This window comes from Microtus pennsylvanicus, chromosome 8 (genome assembly GCF_037038515.1).
Source record: "Microtus pennsylvanicus isolate mMicPen1 chromosome 8, mMicPen1.hap1, whole genome shotgun sequence".
NCBI lineage: Eukaryota > Metazoa > Chordata > Mammalia > Rodentia > Cricetidae > Microtus > Microtus pennsylvanicus.
In genome coordinates this window covers 61,912,325-61,933,065 of record NC_134586.1, presented here as the reverse complement: position 1 = coordinate 61,933,065, position 20,741 = coordinate 61,912,325, and the positions used below count along the sequence as shown (strand labels likewise).

Genomic DNA, 20,741 nt, shown 5'->3' with positions numbered 1-20,741 from the left:
AGCTTACAAGTATGCTAGGCTGGCCGGGGAGCCAGGGATATGCACTGCTTCCACAGCGCTGGGAGTGCAGACACACACCACACGTAGCGTTCATAGAATAGTTTTTTAAGACAGAAACTCTCTCTCTTCATGAATATATGAAGAAACTTTATATAGCTTCTGTGTGTGGCCCTGGCTGTCCTAGAACTCTCTCTGTAGACCAAGCTGGCCTCAAACTCAGAGATCCACCTGCCTCTGCCTCCTGAGCACTTGAAGGCAAGCCTCATCATCATCCGGCCACACCTAGTGTTTTAAGTGTGGGTTCTGGGGTTCAAACTCAACAAGGCAATCATTTCCCTGTCTGGGCTATCTCCCCAGCCCACTCCCTATTTTCTGTATTGTGTTTGGTTTGGAGACAGAATTTTATATAGCCCGGCCCTTGAATTCACCTAAAATTCAAGGTGTTGATCCTTCAACTCCTTTTGGAAATAAGAAAATAAACTCAAGAGACTCGAGAAAACCAAGTGGTTTTAACTATACAGTTCTGCAGGAAGGTGCTCTGGCTAGAGGAAAGGCATACATGGCCAGTTACTGATTTGCTGCAAGACAGTGGTTTTTGTTTTTGTTTTTTAAATCCTATTGAGAGACATTCCTGTTCTCTCTCCTATAGGCATATAGGACTTGCAACCCCCTAGTTCTCCCATCTCATCAGGCTAGAGATTTTATATGAATCTATATAAAACTATATAAAGTTTCTTCATATATTCATGAAGAGAGAGAGTTTCTGTCTTGAAAAACCATTCTATAAAAGCTAGGTGTGGTGTGTGTCTGTACTCCCAGCGCTTGTAAGCAGTGCATATCCCTGGCTCCCCAGCCAGCCTAGCCTACTTGGTAAGTTGTTCCATGCCAGTGAAAGAATCTGCCTTTAAAACGTTTGAAAAGGTGGACACACATAAAGAACTACACACATTGTCTTCTGGCCTACACAAAATCCTCATCCAATAAATAATTTTGACTTGAGACTGGCCCCTTTTGATTGCTGACTTCCCTATTCTGATCTGGCTAAGTAATCAAGCAAACCATGTGTAGCTTTGTGAAGCAAAGAGGGGCTAGCACTAGCCAGGGAGGAGGGGCTTAGTGCTTCCTACACTTGTCTGTCATTCCAACCAATGCTAGCTCACCTCATACTGAGAATGGAACGTTACAATCTACTTCTTACACTCCTTATCCTCCAATGTTCCCCAAGTGCTGGGTCTACAGGTGTGTACCACTGTGCCTTCCTAAGGGAATTTTTCTTTACCATTTGAGATTATCAAGTGGTTTAATAGGTGCATGACACGGGTTTATAGTCTAAGGTTGCTGTCCTCATGTCCAAGAGATCAAGGTGTGTGATTAGTGTAACATGAGGGGTCATTGTCTTGCTTATGAGACTGTTGCGATTCTCACTCATCCTATCTCTCCCAGTGTCCTCTTCATTTTCTTCTGGGGGTGCTGCTATCTTCGTCCAAAGGAAGCTGCTGTCACCCAGGGAGCAAGGGGACCCAAACTCTACACAGGCAAGGAAGGACTTCACCAACTGCTGTCACTGATCCTTTCCTGATATGCCCTGTGTGGATGAAGACAAACCAACCCTGGTGGTGGAGGAAGCCAATTCTGGAACGCGTGGTTCCTGGAAGGGGCTGAGCTTGTGGGAGTGGCTCAAGGGGGAAGCAGGCCTCGCTAGGAAGGGGACTGGGATTTCCTACCAGGCCACGCCTCGCTGGCAATTGGTTGGTCTCTTCATCCGGACGCAGGTGGGTGGTGGCCAAATCTTCCACTACCCTGGCGAAGGGTAGGCCCCGCCCCGTGCCGGTTTAGTAGCTGTGCGCGCCGCTGAGTTCCAGGCATGGAGGGAGGCGGGCTGGGCCTTACCGTTTGCGTGCTGACTGGGGCCTCCCGGGGCTTCGGCCGCGCCCTGGCCCCGCTGCTGGCCCGGCTGCTGTCGCCCGGTTCGGTGCTGCTCCTGAGCGCACGCAGTGACTCGGCGCTGCGGCAGCTGGAGGAGGAGCTGGGCACACAGCATCCAGGCCTGCGAGTGGTGCGGGCAGCAGCCGACCTCTGCACCGAGGCTGGCGTGCAGCAGCTGTTGTGCGCGGTTCGCGAGCTCCCCAGGCCCGAGGGGCTGCAGCGTCTGCTGCTCATCAACAATGCAGGTGATACCGCCGACCAGACCGACCAGACTGACCAGACTGGGGCTGTGGGCTCTCGCCGTTTGGGTAGTCCCTGAAAGTCCAGAGTCCAGCTGGAGACAGCCTGATTGTCTAAAGCTCCTATAGAACTTTCTCGAACGCCTGGAGCAGTGCCTCCTGGTGGGATCGTGAGTCAAGACAGCAGGTCTCTAAACAGATCCTCTGCTTTTCTGAAGAGCACTCAAACAGGTGTATTCTTAGCTTGCCTTAGGGTTGTCTGCAGAGCTGGGGTAGGTGGGGAGAGACTGTGAACAACTGAGAACAAAGCCCCTGCTGCTGTGTCATTTATTCGGTCCTGTTTTCTCAGGCACTCTTGGAGATGTTTCCAAAGGCTTCCTGAACGTGACCGACCCAGCTGAGGTGAACACTTATTGGACTCTGAACTTGACCTCCATGCTCTGCTTGACCTCGGGCACCCTGAATGCCTTCCCGGATAGCCCTGGCCTCAGCAAGACCGTGGTTAACATCTCGTCTCTGTGTGCCCTGCAGCCCTATAAGGGCTGGGGGCTGTACTGCGCCGGGAAGGCTGCCCGAGACATGTTGTACCAGGTCCTAGCTGCTGAGGAACCTGGTGTGAGAGTGCTAAGCTATGCTCCAGGTAGGTGTGTGGTCCTGCCCTTGAAGCCTCCCGACCTTTCTGGTGGCTGGGCAAGGTGAGCCTGGTCTGTATTTTTAGGAAAGAATCCAAAGAATATATTGCACCCCTCAGTCAAGACTCTTCATCTTGCAAGGAAATCACAGGCTCCAAGAAGTTAGGGTGTTCGGGGCAGAGGAACTCAGCCTTAGGAGTTGCCTGGCTAGCAGGTGGACCAGAACACCCATACACATGAACATAAATAAAGTTAGGAAACAAAAGACTACATTACCTTTATATGTTTAGCTATCTGCTTTTCTCCCGCAAGGGCCACATATTATTTCTCTATGTATCCCCTACACCTAGCAATGCTTCACGGAGTCCGGCCGCAATAAATGCTCAAAGACAAGCAAGCAGGCGTTGTTGAGTGGGGAAAGGTCCCAGAACTGTGCTGGAGCACTGATGGGGTGGGAAAGAAGGGCTGGGGCGAATAAGATAGGGCCCTGTTCTCATGACAGTTGCGGGGTTTGTGGTATTCTGACGCCTTGTCTTGTCTGACCAGCCTCTTAAGATGCCACAGGGCTGGGGCTTTTTTCTAGGCTTGTGTTTTCTGTGTTTAGAAGGTAGCAATATGTGGTGGACTGTGTGAGAGCTCAAGGGTGAGAGGCAGTTGTCTGTACCCCTTTGGACTAGGTCAGGAGCCTGGAGGCAGGGAGACAAAACGATCTGTCTAATGCTGCAGAGAGGAAAAGGATCCAAACTCGCCTCTAACTTCTTGGTCTTTTCTGGGTTTCCTCATGTGACGTAGTCCTTGACCTCCACACAGACACAGAGACACAGACACACACACACACACACACACACACACACACACACACACACACACGAGCGTGATATTGCTTGTTTTACTCTCAACTCAGTGGAGACTCATTCAGACAGTTGTGATCACAGGTAAAGTACAGCTAGGGGGCAGGAGTGATTCCAGATGGGCCCAGAGCTAAGCTAGGTCTCTTGAGGCTGCCTTGGACATCGTGGAGGAACTGAGAGCTTTGGGAATCCCCCAGAGCCTGAAGGCAAGCAGAAGCACTCCAGTTTTCACTTCAGTCTCCAGAAGAATGTTCTAACAGGGTTCCAAAGACCCTAGAAAGGTGTGTTTGCAAAGATAGCAATCCTGAGCTCAAAGGAGGTGCTCTAGGCCTTGAAATTGGGCCTGGGAACAGGAGTTCAAGGTCAGCACTGGCTTGGCAGCAAGTTTGAGGCCTGCAGGGGCAGGAAACTATGGGCAGGACACACTCGAGAACCTTCCACTGAAGCAAAGTGAATCTTCTTCTAGCCTTGGGGTCTATGATTTGTCTGTCTCTGAAAACCCTTAAAATTGTGGTAGGCTGCACAGTTCCTTCTGGGCTGTTTGTTAGTGTTATGGTTTTCTGTCTCTTTAAGAGACAATCCACGCCCACTCCCTCCCCCATCCACTGAAGCAGGCTGGTCTTCAGCTTCAGGCCTGAGCTCTCTCCCTTTTGCATCTTCCTCTCGGAGAGGTAGATTTGCTTCTGCCTCTCTCCCCTCTTCTCCGCTTCCCCCCTTTTTGTCTCTCTCTCTCTCTGCCCCCCTTCTCCTTCCCCCTTTATAACCCCTAAATAAATTTTCAACCTCACTCTGCATGGCGTGTCTATCCATGGCTGTCTCCTGCCTGCCCGCCATGTGTCTCCCTGCCCAGGACCAGCCACTGCTCCGGAACCAGCAGCCTCTCTGCCTGGGACTGGCTGCACCCAGGTCCCCCTGCCTGCCGCCACATGGCCCGCTACCACCATTTGGGACCTACAGCATTTCGGCTGCCTACTGCCACCAGGGATCTTGCAGCATTTTAAAAAAAATATATAAAAGTTAGTCCTCATTCTTCATAAATGGAAGTAAGGGTGAGAAAACTTGTTAGAGTGACAAGTCCTGAGAGAGAATACGTGGTGGGGGATGTTTATGGGTGTTTTTGCCTGAAGTGTTAACTGTTCATCACATGTAGTGCCTGCAGAGGCCAGAAGAGGGCATCATATCTCCTGTAACTGAAGTCACAAATGGTTGTGAGCTGCTATGTTGGTACTGAGGTTCAGACCCTGGTTATCTGCAAGAACAGCAAGTGCTCTTAACAGGGAGCCATTTCTCTCTCATCCCCTACACTGGGCTTTTTGCTGGGGATCTGAACTCAGGTCCCAACGCTTGTACAGCAAGAACTTTACTAACTGAACCAGCAAAGTGCAGCCAGATGAATTTATCAGAGAGCTAAAGAGGGTGTTAAAGAAAGGAGAAAAGCAAAGTTATGGCATGAACCTGCTTGAGGCCATACTGGAAGTCTCACATGGTTGGACATAGGAGGAGTAGGGAACCTGCAGGGTCCATGTATGCACGGATACAAGTAGGAAAGATGGGAAGAGGTGTTACATGGACCAGAGAGGATAATCTTGATTTTAAACCATGCTTAATAGTCTTTAGCTTTGAGTCCAAAACTCAGTAGTAATGTGAGCTGGGCATGGTGGTCCTCACCTATAATCCCAATACTGGAGAGGCTAAGGCAAGAGGAGCCTGAATTTCAAGAGAGAAATCCATAGAGAAAAAAACTGAAAAAAAAGGGAAAAAATGTAAAAGGCAACACAATGGAGCCTCAGGCCAGATGTGACTGGGCTCCACCCTCCACACAGTGGGGATCTACAGCCTCTGTCCTTCCCTTGTGCTTTCTGTCCTCTAGGTCCCCTGGACACAGACATGCAGCAGTTGGCTCGAGAAACCTCCAAGGACCCAGAGTTAAGGAACAGACTGCAGAAGCTGAAGTGGAATGGGGAGCTGGTGGATTGTGGGACATCAGCCCAGAAACTGCTGAGTTTGCTGCAAAAGGACACCTTCCAGTCTGGAGCCCACATAGATTTCTATGACAGTTAAGTCTGTGTCCTACCACAGTGCCCTCCCCATCCCTGCCTAACACAAACATAACCCCTCAGACCCAGCCAGAAGGGTGTGACTGGCATTACCAGCCATCAGAAGGCTTCTGCGGGGGCTTGAGAGAGAGTAGTTGGGTACTGGTATCCCCAGAGAGAGAACTGCAGAGCTGGGAAGAGGAGGGGAAGCTGAAACACTGCAGAGAGGAGGCTCAGTGTCTGGTCTGTGGGGTGAAGAGGGTGTGCCCTGATGCAGAAAGAGGACCGAGGGCATCACGGTGATGGGCCTTGAGCTTCTTTGTTCTGCTGCCATCTTCCTGTGACACCACGGTTTCTCCCCCGACTCTGGTCTGAATACACAGCTGTAAGGCAGGTGCAGTAGACCCATGTTGCCCTTCGTGCATGCCTGCTGCCCTCTTCTGCAGGGTGCAGGAGTGACGCCTCAGTTCACTAGCTAGGGTGTCCTGAGCACGTCACTGCTCTCTCTTCCCAGAGCACTGCCAGACAGCTGTCTGCCTCCTTTCATTGAAGCCCAGATAGTGGTTAATATAGGTCCAAAGTCATTAAGATAGAAATACCAGGACGCCTGCGCCTTTGTCATGCGTCTGTCCACACTGACCCACCTTTACTGCCATTTTCCTGAGGGTCCCTGAGCTAGGCAGTGAGTATTTATCCTCAGTGCCCAACGCACAGCAGACAGCTCTCACAGTGAGGCCTTGGATTTCTAGTTCACCCCTTGCCAACCGGAAAGTGCTGTAAAGAGGCCCAGGCACTTGTTGTGGCCTCTAGCCCACCTTTCTGCTTGTGTTAAAAGAATCCTCTGGTCCTCCTTATGCCCAACAGAGGGCGCACTAGGGCTGTGCAGTGTGAAAAGGTGGGACTTGCCCCTTTTGCAGAGCATGCCACAACTGTTGAGGATTCCCTAATGTGAAAGGGGGTAACTTCTGTCACCTTTCCCAGTGGACTCTTTACCCTCTCTGGAATGGAAATGGCCGCTTCAGACTTCTGCTCTTCTGACCAGCTGGTACCCACAGCAAGTTGCTCTTGTGCCTCTGAAATGACCGTGCATTACGATGCACTTAAATAAAGCTTTGCACCCATCCAAAAGGGTCACTGTGCATGGCCTCGTGTTTGCAAACGTTTGACACTACATGCCCCATGGTAGAGAAAGCCCTTTTGCCTCTTTTATTTTTGGTAGACCAGAAGTTCAGGGAGAAATACCACATGTCTCCACAAGGTGGCACACTTTCTCATGTCTTCCAAGTACCGAGGCTTCAGGGAGTTCTAAGTGGTCGAGATCTCACTTAGACTGGCAGGAACTCAGAGAATTGAGGAAGGTCAGAAAGGGATAGAGTCATTCTCTTTGACAGGCCCACGGCTTCTCTAGTTACCACGACCATCTCTACTTACAGGGATTTCCCCAGCATCAATTCCAGCCCTGGCTTCAGTGTCTACAGGACATTCAGCACTGGGGCTTTGGTGCTGCCCTCCAGGGCCTAACCATCTGTCTCCTGGAGTTCTTAGCCTGGCCTTAGCTAACGCACACAAGAGCACATGCAAGGACACACAGAAATACATGCCTACACATGCAGAGTCCAGCTGCGCGGGTGACCAGGGCTGCGGATTAGCCAAAAGGCAAACAGGGTTTCTCTGTCTTTGTTGTCATTGAACTGAGTTGTTTTTTTGTTTCTGTTTAATAGTCTGCAGCTGTCCCCTGAGGGATAGGGAGGGAAATACTCCAGGCTTATCCGCACAGAGCTGTGGTATCTCTGCCTAGGAGTGGAACCAGCTGGGGTCAGAGTGGTCAGGAACCTCCCTCATGACTGTGCCCACGTGCCCCACACCGAAGCTGAAGTGGCTCCATTGTCAGCCAAGCCTGGAGGTGTCAGCTGCTCCTCAGCCCCAGTCTCTGGATCACTCTTTTAGGACACGCTTCATCCCTCTGTGTCCCATGTCTCACCTCAAGGATTGGCACCTGGGGACTCTGCGTTCTGGCCTCCACCCACATCCTTCCCAAAGAACATGGTCTTACATGCTAATGTGTGCAGCAGTTCTGACTCATGTGGCCTGTGTGCACAGCCCGTGTGAACATGCTAAGAGGGCCCAGCTGTTCTTCACCCAGGGTGAGGGAAGTAAGCATGAGCCTTGCCCATCCACTGAAGAGGGGGCAGCACTCGGTGACATCTGTCCCACACGGTGACATCTCTCCAACATGGATTACATCTCGGTGACCGGATGTGCAAGGGAGAAGGTCATGAGCCTGGAAGCCCTGAGAGAACATCTGGAAAACTAGTGGGAGAAGCCTTGAGTCTCTGTCTGGGGCCAGGTGAAGGGAGGGGTTAAGTGAGGGAGGTGCTGAAGAGAGGAGAGGAAGCTGTCCTTGCCCTCCCTGTCTTCTCTCTGTAGTGTGGAGGCAGGGCCAGGCTCTGGGCATCTCAGACCTAGGAGATCCCACCGTAGGAGCCCCGAGTCACCTTCCTTTCCAGAAATTATCATTTGCCCCAAAGGAAATGGAACCTTCAGGCCTAACAGCACTAGCTGGAGTTAGGAGGCTGGGCTTAATATTTAATGAAGAGGTGGGAGGAGAAATTCCTTTCTTGGTTTGGATCAACCCACATCATAAATCCTCCCCAGAGGCTCTGTGACCCCTCAGTAAGAGACTTGAGAATAGTTTAAAGGCCCCTAGTTCCTAGGCCTGCTTCCCGGAAAGCCCTTCCTTAGCTGGAGTTAGAACCCACTTCTTCCGGATTCCTATGTGGACTGAAAACGAAGCTCTCTAGGATCTTCCTGCGACACCAGCACCAGACTGGGTCTGTTAAGTCACCCAGTATCTTAGTTACTGTTTTATCGCTCTGAAGAGACACCATGGCCAAGGCAGTTTGTAAAAGAAAAGCATTTAACTGGGGACTCGCTTATAGTTTCAGTGGGTCGGCCCAGGAACTCCATAGCTGGAACATGGTGGCAGGCACACATGGCACTATGGCAGATTACATCTGATCTGTGGGTGGGGGGGATGGAGAGAAAGAGGGGGATCCGGTTTGGCCTGCACTTTTGAAACCTCAGAGCCCATCCCCAGTGACACACCTCCTCCAACCATGCCAAAGCTCCTAATTCTTATGAAACACTAATTTGGAATCAAATATGAAAACTCAAAGCATATGACCCCCTGATGGGCACCTGTGCTCTCAAGCATAGAGTCAGTTTCAGCACTCCAGAAGACAGTGAGTTGATATATTGAAAATGAGAAAGAAAAACGTTGCTGGCTGCTGGTGGTCCCCCCTTTAATCCCAGAACTTGGAAGTCAGAGGCCAGCAGATCTTTGAGTTCAAGGCCAGCCTGGTATATAGTTAGTTTCTGGACTGCCAGGGCTACACCTACTTTGAAAAATAAAAAAAAAAGTCAATCAGAATTGTCTATACAGCAAATCATTCTTCTCATAGCTGTGGGCGATGGAGCTACATCCAGGCATTCTGTCTTCTTCCTGATCTCCAAAAATACCTCACTTGGTAAATTATAAAAAAACATAGGAATTGATAACTTGTGGTTCTGGAGGTTGGCAAGTCAAGATTAAGGCCTTAGCAGATTGTGGGTGGAGAGAGGGCTGCTTTCCCACCTACTATGGTTCTATGTTGTGTTTTCCCACGTGGCTAAGAGAGGAATTGAATTCAGTCATATGAATATAACGTTTCCCTGTCTCAGGTCCAGATCTCCAACAGAAGGTCCAATCCCTGTGACCTAATGCTAGCCCCGAGCATAGGAGCCTCTACTCACTGCGAGAGTATTCCTGATCTTCGTGACCCCAGCCATAAAACAAACAACCCAGGGAGTTCTTAGTCATGGAAGATCTTCTGAAATCCGATGTCTCAGCTCAGCATGGCAGCTAAATTCCTATACGAGCCTTGAAGAAACCCGAGGATGAACCATTAGATGGAACCCCAGAAACTGACACAGGCCATAAACCTCCTAAAACAAGCATATTCCTGCACCCCACTGCCGACTCTACTAAACCCTTTCTCCGCATGTGTAGGACTGACAGGGGCTAGCACTGGGTGATTATTATTTTTGTTGTATGTGTGTGAGTTGTCAGGTCCAAAGGAAACTCCATTTCCCCAAATTCCAGAAGGGACAAACGGCTATCTGAAGTGCCTATTAGCATGCCAAAGTGCATGCTGGCCTTCAGGGTCCCTCAGTATCATAACTACCTGTTACATGTTTCAGAGTCCATGCATCCTCCTGGCCTTGTCCACCTCCTCCCCCTCCCTAAACTCCTTCCAGCTCACGGGCTTCCTTCCCTCAACTACTCATTCTCCTTGGAACCCTACTATTTTGCCCCGCTTCTCATTCTCCCTCTCTCTTTCTGCTCCTCCTCCTCTCTCTGCTTTCTTTCAGCTTCTTTCTTTCTTCTTCTTCTTCTTCTTCTTCTTCTTCTTCTTCTTCTTCTTCTTCTTCTTCTTCTTCTTCTTCTTCTTCTTCTTCTTCTTCTTCTTCTCTCTCTCTCTCTCTCTCCTCTCATGTACAATAAACACCTTCCCCTTAACCATACTTTGGAGTGGCCATGTTGTCAGTTTATACGTGTTTTTTCTACATGTATATATGTATGTGCACCATGTGCATGCCTAGTGCTTGTGAAGGCCAGACAATGGTGCTAGATTCCCTGGAACTGGAGTTCCATGGTTGTGAACCATCATTGTGGGAATTGGGCCTAGGTCCTCTGCAAGAACAGCAAGTACACTTAACTGCTGAGCCATCTCTCTCCAGTTCCATAGCACTGGACATTCCAGCATAAGTTTTGGGGCCTCCCAGCATCAGTCACTTACTGTTCTTAAACACTAAAGATTCCTTTCAGGCTTAATAGAGAAGCATTAATGGATTTCAGAAATGTTCTGTAACCAGATTTGAAAGGGAGGAATCTCTGAACTCAGCAGTTTGGTTCAAGATATGATATCAAGTTACAGCTAGCGTTACTTTGTGCTTGATTGGCAGCTGATCTGATTGTATTGCCCTACCTTAGCGCTACCATGAAGTAGGAGTTTAGCTGCTTAGTAAAGTTACAAGGCAGGTTATAAGTATATAACTCTAATTGCCTTAAGCCAGGGATGGAAGAAGCTGTGGAGGAGCATGACCAATCCCCCCTTTAGCTGCAAACACAGCACTTATGCAGGAATTTCCATGTGTTCAACATCCGACTACTTCCATAATAACCTGTCCTCTTGGATTTCTACAGAGGCTTTGTTTCATTGTTGTGATTCACTAAATCGTTATTTGCTGAAGATCAACTTGACCTTAGACATTTGCCTGTTCCCCTAGGATTGGCTGAAAGTCCTAACTCTGTTTTCCCTTGAGCAGCCCCATCCTGAAGCTCCATGGGGCTGCCAGCCCTCAGTTAGCTGATAAGTATACCCAAAGACACATCTCTGCAGATTCTAGGAAACTGAGCAGTGATTAGAGCAGAGAAATACTTACTTGACAATATCCTAAAGCACCGTGAATCTCCAGCAGGAACCAGGGACAGCCTTGTGAAGGTCAGATAACTGGAAAAGCTGACAGGTTGTCCTAATTTCTTCGTGCTCAACTTTCCCTCTGATAAAGATCACTAGGGAACTTTTTTTTTTTTTTAAATCCCCTGTGTTTCCTAATTTAGACTGGCTTGTCAGAGATCCCAGGCAGTTTGCTAGTGGAGGAAAGTACAGAGTGAAGCGTATAATTTTAGGGCAAGGAAGTCAGGGTGAGACAGTGAAAAGTTACTCATACATGAGAAAAGGTTCTGAGGAATCTCCATATTCTAAACATGGTCGTTGCCTCAGGCAACGACATGTGGGTTGAGCCCAAAGCAACAAGGGTGATGTCAGTGTGGCTGGGGACTCATGGACCAGGCAGAGCAGCAGGTGACATCACCACCCAGAGGACCCAGTGAGGTCACACTCCAGGGAGGTCTCTTCATAGACCCAGCCCTGCTAAAGTAGCAAACACAGAAAGAATGCCTAGTGTTCCATTCAGGGTTCAGTCTGTGTTCTTTCCAGTGCCTCCTGCCTACACAGACCCTCCCAACATGTAGGAAGAGCCAGAAGGAAAGAAGGGTGTTGATAACCCAGGAAGTTTAGGCCTTGTTGGGGGGTCATATGTTTTCCCTAGGAACTCTTCTGCTAGTGCTAGGAGCGGTGTCACACTCACTAGACCAGGAGGTAGAAACTGCTCAGGCAGGACAGGGACCCAAACCAGCAGGACTCAGATTGTCTTTGCTGGAGGTCAGGGTGTCAGCAGCAGAGAGCTCTTGTTCCTCTAAATGAGCCCCTCTGCCTGGAGGCTGCATGTGACTAAGTGACTGACACTGGGAGAGGCACCTGGAAACCTGATGTGGACACTGAATTTACCAGCAATATTCCCCCCTCCCCCAGGCTAACCTTAGTGTCTTAGGGTGGCCATGCTGTGATGAGACACCATGACCAAAGCAATTTGGGGACGAAAGGATTTGTTTGACTTCTGCTTCCACATTGCTGTTCATCATTAAAGGAAGTCAGGACGGGAACTCAAACAGGGTGGGAACCTGGAGGCATGGGCCGATGCAGAAGCCATGAAGGAGTGTAGTTTACTTACTACCTTGTTCTGCACAGATTGCTCAACCTGTTTTTGTATAGCACTCAGGACCACTAGCCAAGGAGTGGTAGCATCCACAATGGGGTGGGGGCTGGACACTCCCTCACCAATCACTAAGAAAATGTCCTACAGGCTTGCTTGACTGTAGCCCAATCTTATGGAGGCACATTCTCAATTAAGGGTTCATTCTCTTGGATGACTTTAGCTTGTGTCAAGTCACACCCAGTAAATTGATTGTACCCTATTCCCTGAGACCCCTCCTACTATATCGTAGCCCTAGATGTGCTTTTGTCTCCTCTCTTCCTACCCCCTCCCCTTTTAACTGCCCACCTATAAAACTATAGCAAGCGTCTCTCTAAATCCCATCCTCTATGGTCTGTGAATTTCATTATTTGAATTCTTTTTTTTATTTTATTATTTTTTATTGGAAAAAAAAGTTCATACAGTATATTTTGATAATTTTTCCCTTCCCCAAGCTCTTCCCAGATCCCTCCCATTATTTGAATTCTTAAGACAAAAACCTGAAAGTACTGGCTCAGGGTGATTTGGGTAGCTTCTGAGTTTCTGAAATACCAAGAAAGGCTCCATTATTCTCTAAGATACTCCAGTATTCCCCATGTCAATATGCCTATAACCCCAGCCCTGGAAGTAAAGATAAAAAAGTTGGTTGCTAAAATCATTCTTGATTGTACATTGAGTCTGAGGCAAGCCAGGGCTACATCTGACCTTGTCTGAAATAAATGTCAGTTGGGCAGTGGTGGCACATGCTTTTAATCCCAGCACTCAGGAGGCAGAGGCAGGCAGATCTCTGGGAGTTCAAGGCCAGCGTGGTCTACAAGAGCTAGTTTCAGGACAGGCTTCAAAGCTACAGAGAAACCCTGTCTTGAAAAACCAAAAAGAAAAGAAAAGAAAAAAACAATAAAAAATAAAAGAATAAAAAAATGAATATCAACAGGGGCTGGACAGATGACTCAGTTAAGAGAATGTACTGCTCTTTCAGAGGACCCAAGTTCAGTTCCCAGAACCCAGGCTGGTGTCTCACAACTGCCTATAATTCCCTCTCCAGGGTCAAGAATGGAATTGAGACCAAGATGAAGAAAAGGTAGGGTGTGGCTTGTTGGTTTGTATTTCAAATTTCTGTGTCACTTAAAAGCCCTTTGCTAAAGTGGTAGAGCCAAGCAAGTGAATAATAATATTAAGATTATTTTTTTTTCTGCCCTGCAGTGGTGAGGCATGCCTTTAATCCCAGCAGTCAGGAGGCAGAGGTAGGTGAATCCCTGTGAGTTTGAAGCCAGCCTGGTCTACAAGAGCTAGTTCCAGTAACAGGCTCCAAAGCTACAGAAAAATCCTATCTCAAAATAACCAAAACCAACCAACCAAACAAACAGATTATTTTTCTTAAGTACTTTGCATCTACCAAACAGTTTACCAATATAAGGTCAACACCATCATCAACTTCATAAAATGGGAAAGGAAACTCTTTAAAGATGAACAATTACCAAATGAGAGGACTAGAGCCATGATGGACACCTAAGAGGTAAGCCTTGGAAATACCTGTGAAAGGTTGTCTAGGTTAGGATTAGCCTCTGGGGATATCTGTGAAGGATTGTCTTATTAAGCTGACTGATGTGGGAAGACCCATTAACTGTGGGTGGAACCATCATCCTGGACTCTACAAAATGGGAGAGGGCAAACCAAGCCTAGCAAGCAAGTGACAGTTTTGACAGTTTATTGCTCTCTTCTAACTGTGGGTGTCATGTGACCAGCCACTCTCAAATCCTATTGCTTGACCCCCCTCCACATCCCACACTGTCTGCTGGGATGGTCTGTAGCCTGGAACTGGAAGCTGGGACAAACCCTTTCTTCCTGACTCTGCTTTTGTCAGTATATTTTGCCACAGTAACTGACAGGGGAACAAGACAGGGACCTAGTAGAACTGACAAAATCTAAACTGCTTGACACCAGTCTGTGCTCTCAGGCCCTCTGCAGTAAAGAACAGAGCTGACCTAAGGGTGGTGACAGTAAAAATGTCACATGGGAGCTTCTGGGTAGACACAGGAGGCTGAGCCAAGAGGGAAAATTAGATCATAGGAAAAGACACGCAGAAGGAAGGGTGACCCTAGAGAGGAGACTACAAAGTGAAGAGAGAATGAACGGCAACAAAACAATGTCAAGAACAGAGGCTGAAGCTGGAGAGACGGGCCAGGGGTTTCGAACATACACTGCTCTTGCAGAGGACCCGAGTTGGTGCCCAACACCCAGAGTGGATGGCTCACAACTGGCCATGACTTCAACTTCCAGGGATGAAGACTGGAAGCATGCTTTTGGATGGGCACTTGGAGAATTTAAGATCATCTTTGCCAAGTAGTTTCATGGGAGTGATTTTCTTTCTTCCTCCTGAGTATTGAACACAATACCTTGGTGTGCTAAATGCACTTTACCACTGAGTTTCATAACTCAGTGATTCCAATTTCATAATTCACTATTTCTAATTCTTAAAACTACCCAAGCTGTTAACATGGGTTTTTGAGAATGATGGCACTTTTCTCAATTTAGATGTGCAAGACTTAGGATGTTAGACACTCACTGCTCACCGTGATGTCTCAGAGAAACCAGGGACAAATGGCTAACTGAGGTATCTATTTAACATATCAAACGCTGACCACCAGTCTCTCTGGGCATCACAAGTGCTTATTGCAGAGTCCTGGCTTCTCTCAGCACTTCTCACCACCACCTCCACTTTAAACCACTTCAAAGTCCCTCCTCCCACTTTCTGATCCATATATAACAGCCATTTGGGGTATGTACGCTCTTGGTTCTCCTGTTGGTCCTTGGCTCCTCTCTGTCCATTTTCCCTCTTTCTTCCTCCTTCTCTCTTCTCTTCCTCTCTCAATCTCCCCCTTCTCCTGTCATGGCCATGTTCAGTTTGAACTCTTCAGATGCCTCTGGCTATTCTCTCCCTTGTACCTACAATAGAAACCTTCTCAACTGACCAAAGAACAGCCATGTCTTCATTTTTATTCAGTCACCAGAAGTGAACCTGAGACAGTGACTCCCCAGCTCATGGTTTTAAGCGGCTGAAGACATGACATGGAGTTAAGCGCAGTGAGTGCAAAGCCTTATTAAGGAGCATGAAGAGAAACATGGAACCCCCAACCGTGGGAGGGGGTCCAAGAGGGGAAAAGCCCCTGAGCTGTTTTCCAAGGGTTTTTACAGGACTTATGAGAGAAGTTAAACAAAGATTCAGTTGATTTTTGTAGAGATTGGTTAATTCTCTGTGCTTATCATAAGTCTAACCAATGGAGGGCCCAAGGCTCTGTGCGTGTGTTCCTGACCCAGCCAGTGAGATGATCATAGGCCCCTCAACCAGTATGAGAGGTAGTCACACTTTGAAGTCCCCTCTTCCCTTCTCTGACATTTTGTTCATTTTGGTTTTCTGCTGACCATCTGTCTTGGTGGGTGTTTTACTCATTTGGTAGGTGCTGCTGGTCTTAGCCTTTCGATGGAGTAATTAGGCTAACCTCTCTTTGTGTCAAGTTTACATAACTAGTTTGTAGTTTACCAAGGAGCTAACTCCTGTCACAGCTACTAAACTGCAATCTTTTCTTGGTTCCTTCCTCTTCTGCTCCTAATCCACGGTGAAGTCTGGGTGGTTTCTTTTCAGGAAGAGGGGGAAGTGTTTTGTTAGAAATCATTATTACTTATCATTTAGTTATTGAATTTGATACACCATAAATAAGAATATGGAAAAAGGCAGCGGTTCCTCATCTCTGGGAGAACCATCTGGCCTGCTGACGCTGGTTCTGCCCCTGGAGCTCTGTTCTTCCTCTTCTCTGGTCAACTTGACAATCTCATGCCCAACTGCAAACCCTTTTATTTTTCATCTCCAGTGTTCCCAATAACATCCTTCTAACTCCCAAATTCCTTTTAATACTAGTGTCTGTTCATATTGCTCAGTATAGATTTTAATCCTATTTTACGTAAGAGAATACTGCAGCCATGATTTAACCAGTCTAGTCTCCTGATCAGTGGAGGGCCATGATGGCAGAAGGAAAAGTTTCCTAGATTTCATAGAAATTGGGAGAAGGACAGAATTAAAGTGCAGATTCCGTAGAGATTGGACAGAGGTAAAGGTAGACAGATGAGAATCAGAGTCAGGGACCTAACAGTTTTCTATCCCTGTAGGTAGGTGTTTATGGCTTTTCCCCTCTTAGGGTTGGGAGTATACATGGCTAATGAGGTGAGAAGTCTGGTCATGAATACACAGAGTATCCAGCAGGAGCAACCCAACCAAGGCAGAAGGGATTCATGCAGTTTTTGTTTTGTTTTGTTTTTTTGAACTTGACGTAAATTAGAGACATCTGGAAGAGGGAACCTGAATAAGAAACTGCCTTCATCAACTGCCCATAGGCAAGCATGTGATTCATTTTCATAAATAATGACTGATGGATGGGAGCTCACAACCGTCTGCAACTCCAGTTCCAGGGCATCTGACACTCTTTCAGCCTCTCCAGATACCCCACACATGTGATACACACACACACACACACACACACACACACACACACACACACACGGGAACACACACAGAGGCACACCTAACCTACACAGAATGATAAAATAAATCTTAAAAATAAGTGAATTAAGAAAATTGTTTTAAGTTTCTAGATGTGTCTGATATCATTGCCTATTGGATCAGTGGGAACTTTAAAACAAAACACAAATTCTCTCCAAGTTGTGTTTCCCTTCACCACACTAAAGGAGCGGACAACAACATCTCAGAAGACGGGGTGGAAAAGCGGTGGAGGGTGGAGAGGGGTGCTGTGAAATGCTGTCTTCTGGGAGCGACATGGCCACTGACTGAACTCTCTGAACCTGCACGAGATCAAGCCAACCATACAGGTCAGCCCTGCCATAGGCAGCACTAACTGGACACTGTAGGTGGTCAGCAAAGAAAAAAGGAGAGGAAGTGAAAGGTTGAAGGGAGGTGTTGGGCTGCCTGGGAGCTAAGAGATAGCTGGGAGAGCATATGATCAAGACACAGTGTTTTTATATATGAACTTGTCAAAGAATAAATATATAATACTCTATTTAAAAACACAGTGTAGAGACACACACTTGTCATCCTATCACTCAGGAGGCAGAAGCAGGGGGTTCACTATGAATTTGATGCCAGCTTGGGCTATTGAGAGAAATCCTATCTAAAAATATTTTTAAATATTATTTTTCTATGTATCAAAGTATGCACCTATCACCTACCTATTTATTTACTTAGTAACAGGTAGTTCAGCCTGACCTTTGACTTCACAAGCAGTGCAGGCTGACTTTGAACTTCTCCTAACCCTCCTGCTCCACCTCCAGAACCCTGGGATGAATGCCTGCGGTAGACTCAGAGATTTGAATACTTGGTCACCAGGGAGTGGCATTATTTGAAAGAAGTAGGAGGTGGAAGTGCATCAGTGGGGGTGGCCTTTGAGGTTTCAAAAAGTCCATTTTCAGCCCGGCATCTCTCTTCCTGCTGCCTGCATGCAGATCAGGATTTAGAACTCTCAGTTACTTCTCCACGCTACGTCTGCCTGCATGCCTCCGTGCTCCCCACCCACCACAACAATGGACTAAAACCTCTGAAACTGTAAGCAAGCACCAATTAAATGACCCCCCCCCCTTTTTTTTTTTTTTAACAAATCCACTTTTATTTATTCACTTTTCATTGGTTTGGATCCGGGATGGGTAGAGCATCACACGGATTCTGTGTCCAATGGCCTTTGCAGGTAGGTTGCTTCGGAATTTGGCGCGGACCATGCCACTGTTTCCACGGGCCCGAGTTACTTTCCCCCAGATCACTCTGGTTTTGTTTGGTTTGCCTCCAGGTGTCACTGTGTTGTTCTTTGCTTTATACACATAAGCACAGCTCTTGCCCAAGTAGAATTCAATTTCATCTCAGGCATAAACTCCTTCAATTTTAAGGAGGGCCGTGTGCTCTCTCTGGTTCTGGAGACCTCGCTCATAGCCAGCAAACGCGGCCTTGCACCACAGCCTTCCAGACATACTGTCCTTTAGAAGTCCTGTTCCCAGCAGGCCCCAGAAACCGGCCCCCAAAGTTCAGCAGCACGAACGGCCCTCACCTCTAAATGCCATCTTTTTTGTAAGAGTTGATGGTGTCTCTGCAGCAGTGGAACATTGACCAAGAAACCCAGTGTGTATAGTGACAGGAACTGAATCCAGGTGTTTATGCTTGCTGAGTAGGTGAGCACTCTACCAATTTAAGTACACTTTAGTCCTATCTTTATCTTAAAATTAATTCTTTTTCCTCTTTTGCAGTGCTGGTGTTTAAGCTCAGGGCACCATGCATGTTACACAAGTGCTCTATTGCTGAGATACACCCTCTTAAAAATTAATTTGTTTAACTGTGTGTGGTGGTCACACCTTTAATTCCAGCACTCAGAGGCAGCAGGCGGATCCCTGTGAGTTCAAGGCCAGCCTGGTCTACACAGGAAGTTCTGTGACATTGATAGAGTTAGGCTTCAGCCATGCAGAGTCCCACCTGTGCTATATATATATATATACCATATCACTAAGCCATACTCTTGATTTTATAGATTGTAGAGCGTAAAATAAAGGTGTTGTGGTAAAAATAAAATGGCGCCCTTCCTGGAGTGGTGACAGTGGGCAGCGGGCAGGAAAACACAGCTAGCCGTGAAAGCAGCTGGTCCCAGGCAGGGAGCTGCATGGTGGGTGAGAGACAGAGACACGACATTCAGAGAAAGTGGATATTTATTTAGTGGGTTATGGAGGGGAAAAGGAAAGCAGGGGAGGGGAGAAGGGGGAAGAGAGGAGCAGAGAGGAGAGAGAGAGAGAGAGAGAGAGAGAGAGAGAGAGAGAGAGGAGGGAAGAAGTAGGAAGAAGGGAGAGAGGCAGAAAGGAAGAAACTCAGGCTGGAAGCAGAAGGAAGACCTGCTTGCCTCAATGGATAGAGGGAGTGGGTGGGGCTTGTCTCTTAAAGGGACAGGACAGACCATTACAAAAGATATCACAATTGGATCTTCTGGTATAGATATCCGCTCCCTGCTAATGTTAAAAATGACTCACAGGGACTCTGACCCTCAATTTAGTGTTTTTTTGATAGCTCCATGTGTATCTGACATTTTTTTCTATTTAGAAGGTATTATTATTTCATACAAAGTATTTACCCAGTAAAGCTCTGTTTTTGAGATAGTCTAGCCTCATATTCATATATATATATATATATATATATGTGTGTGTGTGTGTGTGTGTGTGTGTGTGTGTGTGTAAGGGTAACCTTGAATTCCGTGTTTTAAAGAATCAAATCTTTATCTATCTAACTATCTATCATTTTCCCATTTATGATCTATAGTTAAGGTCTCATGTATCCCTGACTGGCCTATAACTCCGAAAGTAGTGGAGTGTGACCTCACATTCGTGGTCTTCTGGCCTCTACCTTTAAGTGACTATACAGTGCTTAACCCTAAATGCAACATCTGTGTCAATCCTCGCCTTCCCAAGGCTCAGGAACATAGCAGAAGAAGGGGTGAAAAGAGTGTAAGAGCCAGAGGCTTGACTGGAGTGCCGTGAAAGGCAGCTTTCTGGGCATGGCATGGCCATGTGCTCATGAACTCACTGAAGGTAGAGTTCTGTATGAGCTGCTGGGGGTCACACACCCTTGTTAATAAGATGCTGAGCCTCTGACCTCTTTGCTATCTCAAACAAATGAATAAAACGAAGCAAAAACAAACCCAACAAACAAACAAAACCATCCAACCAAACACAAAATGCTGAGCTAGCAGAAGAGGGTTTTATCATTACCATACACATCTGGCTTATCTGGCTTTCAGATCAGTTTGCTTCCTGGAGGAAAAGGTTTTTTTTTGCTGAGTAAAATGCTAAACTGGGGACCAAAAGGTACCCTGTGACATATATTTCAAGAGATCTTTAGAAGTATGAACGGCTCCAAGTCCTTAATCTTTGTGCTGGGTTGAAATGTTTCAAGCATGAGTAATGGACTAAAATGAGGACAGCCAGGGAGTGTGTGGAATCTGACAGGTTTAGCAACTTGTTTCTTCCTGCAAACCAGAACTTGGAGTGCTTTTTGCTGTCTGTTTACTGTTAATGTATTTCTCTTTAAGAACCACCATGTTCTAGAGGAAGCTGAGTATCTGCAAGAGAAGTAAAGTTGCTGTCCTTTTGTCTTGGGTTGTATCTTTCTAGTCCTCCTGACTGCTAATTCTGTTCACAGATTTTTGGGTATTTTTCTGGTAGGATTTGGTTAAGAGGTGGAGGCAGTGTTGTCATAAAAACAGACACGTGGACCAATGGAATTGAATTGAAGACCCAGATGTAAAGCCATATACCTATGGACATCTGATTTCCAACAAAGAAGCCAAAATTATACAATGGAAAAATAAAGCATCTTCAACTGGATGT

At 47.1% G+C, this 20,741-nt stretch overlaps 1 protein-coding gene and 1 pseudogene across 1 annotated transcript; one reads left to right on the top strand and one right to left on the bottom strand.

Annotated features, from left to right (window-relative positions):
* The first annotated feature begins 1,816 nt into the window (after positions 1 to 1,816).
* LOC142856325 (sepiapterin reductase) lies at positions 1,817 to 6,812 on the top strand. The gene is made up of 3 exons (XM_075983676.1): positions 1,817 to 2,171; positions 2,515 to 2,805; positions 5,519 to 6,812. The coding sequence occupies exons 1-3, from the start codon at positions 1,865 to 1,867 to the stop codon at positions 5,707 to 5,709; spliced, it is 789 nt and encodes a 262-aa protein (XP_075839791.1). The 5' UTR covers positions 1,817 to 1,864; the 3' UTR covers positions 5,710 to 6,812.
* An 11,187-nt stretch (positions 6,813 to 17,999) lies between these two features.
* LOC142855341 (large ribosomal subunit protein eL33-like) lies at positions 18,000 to 18,421 on the bottom strand (annotated as a pseudogene).
* Between the last annotated feature and the right edge of the window lie 2,320 nt (positions 18,422 to 20,741).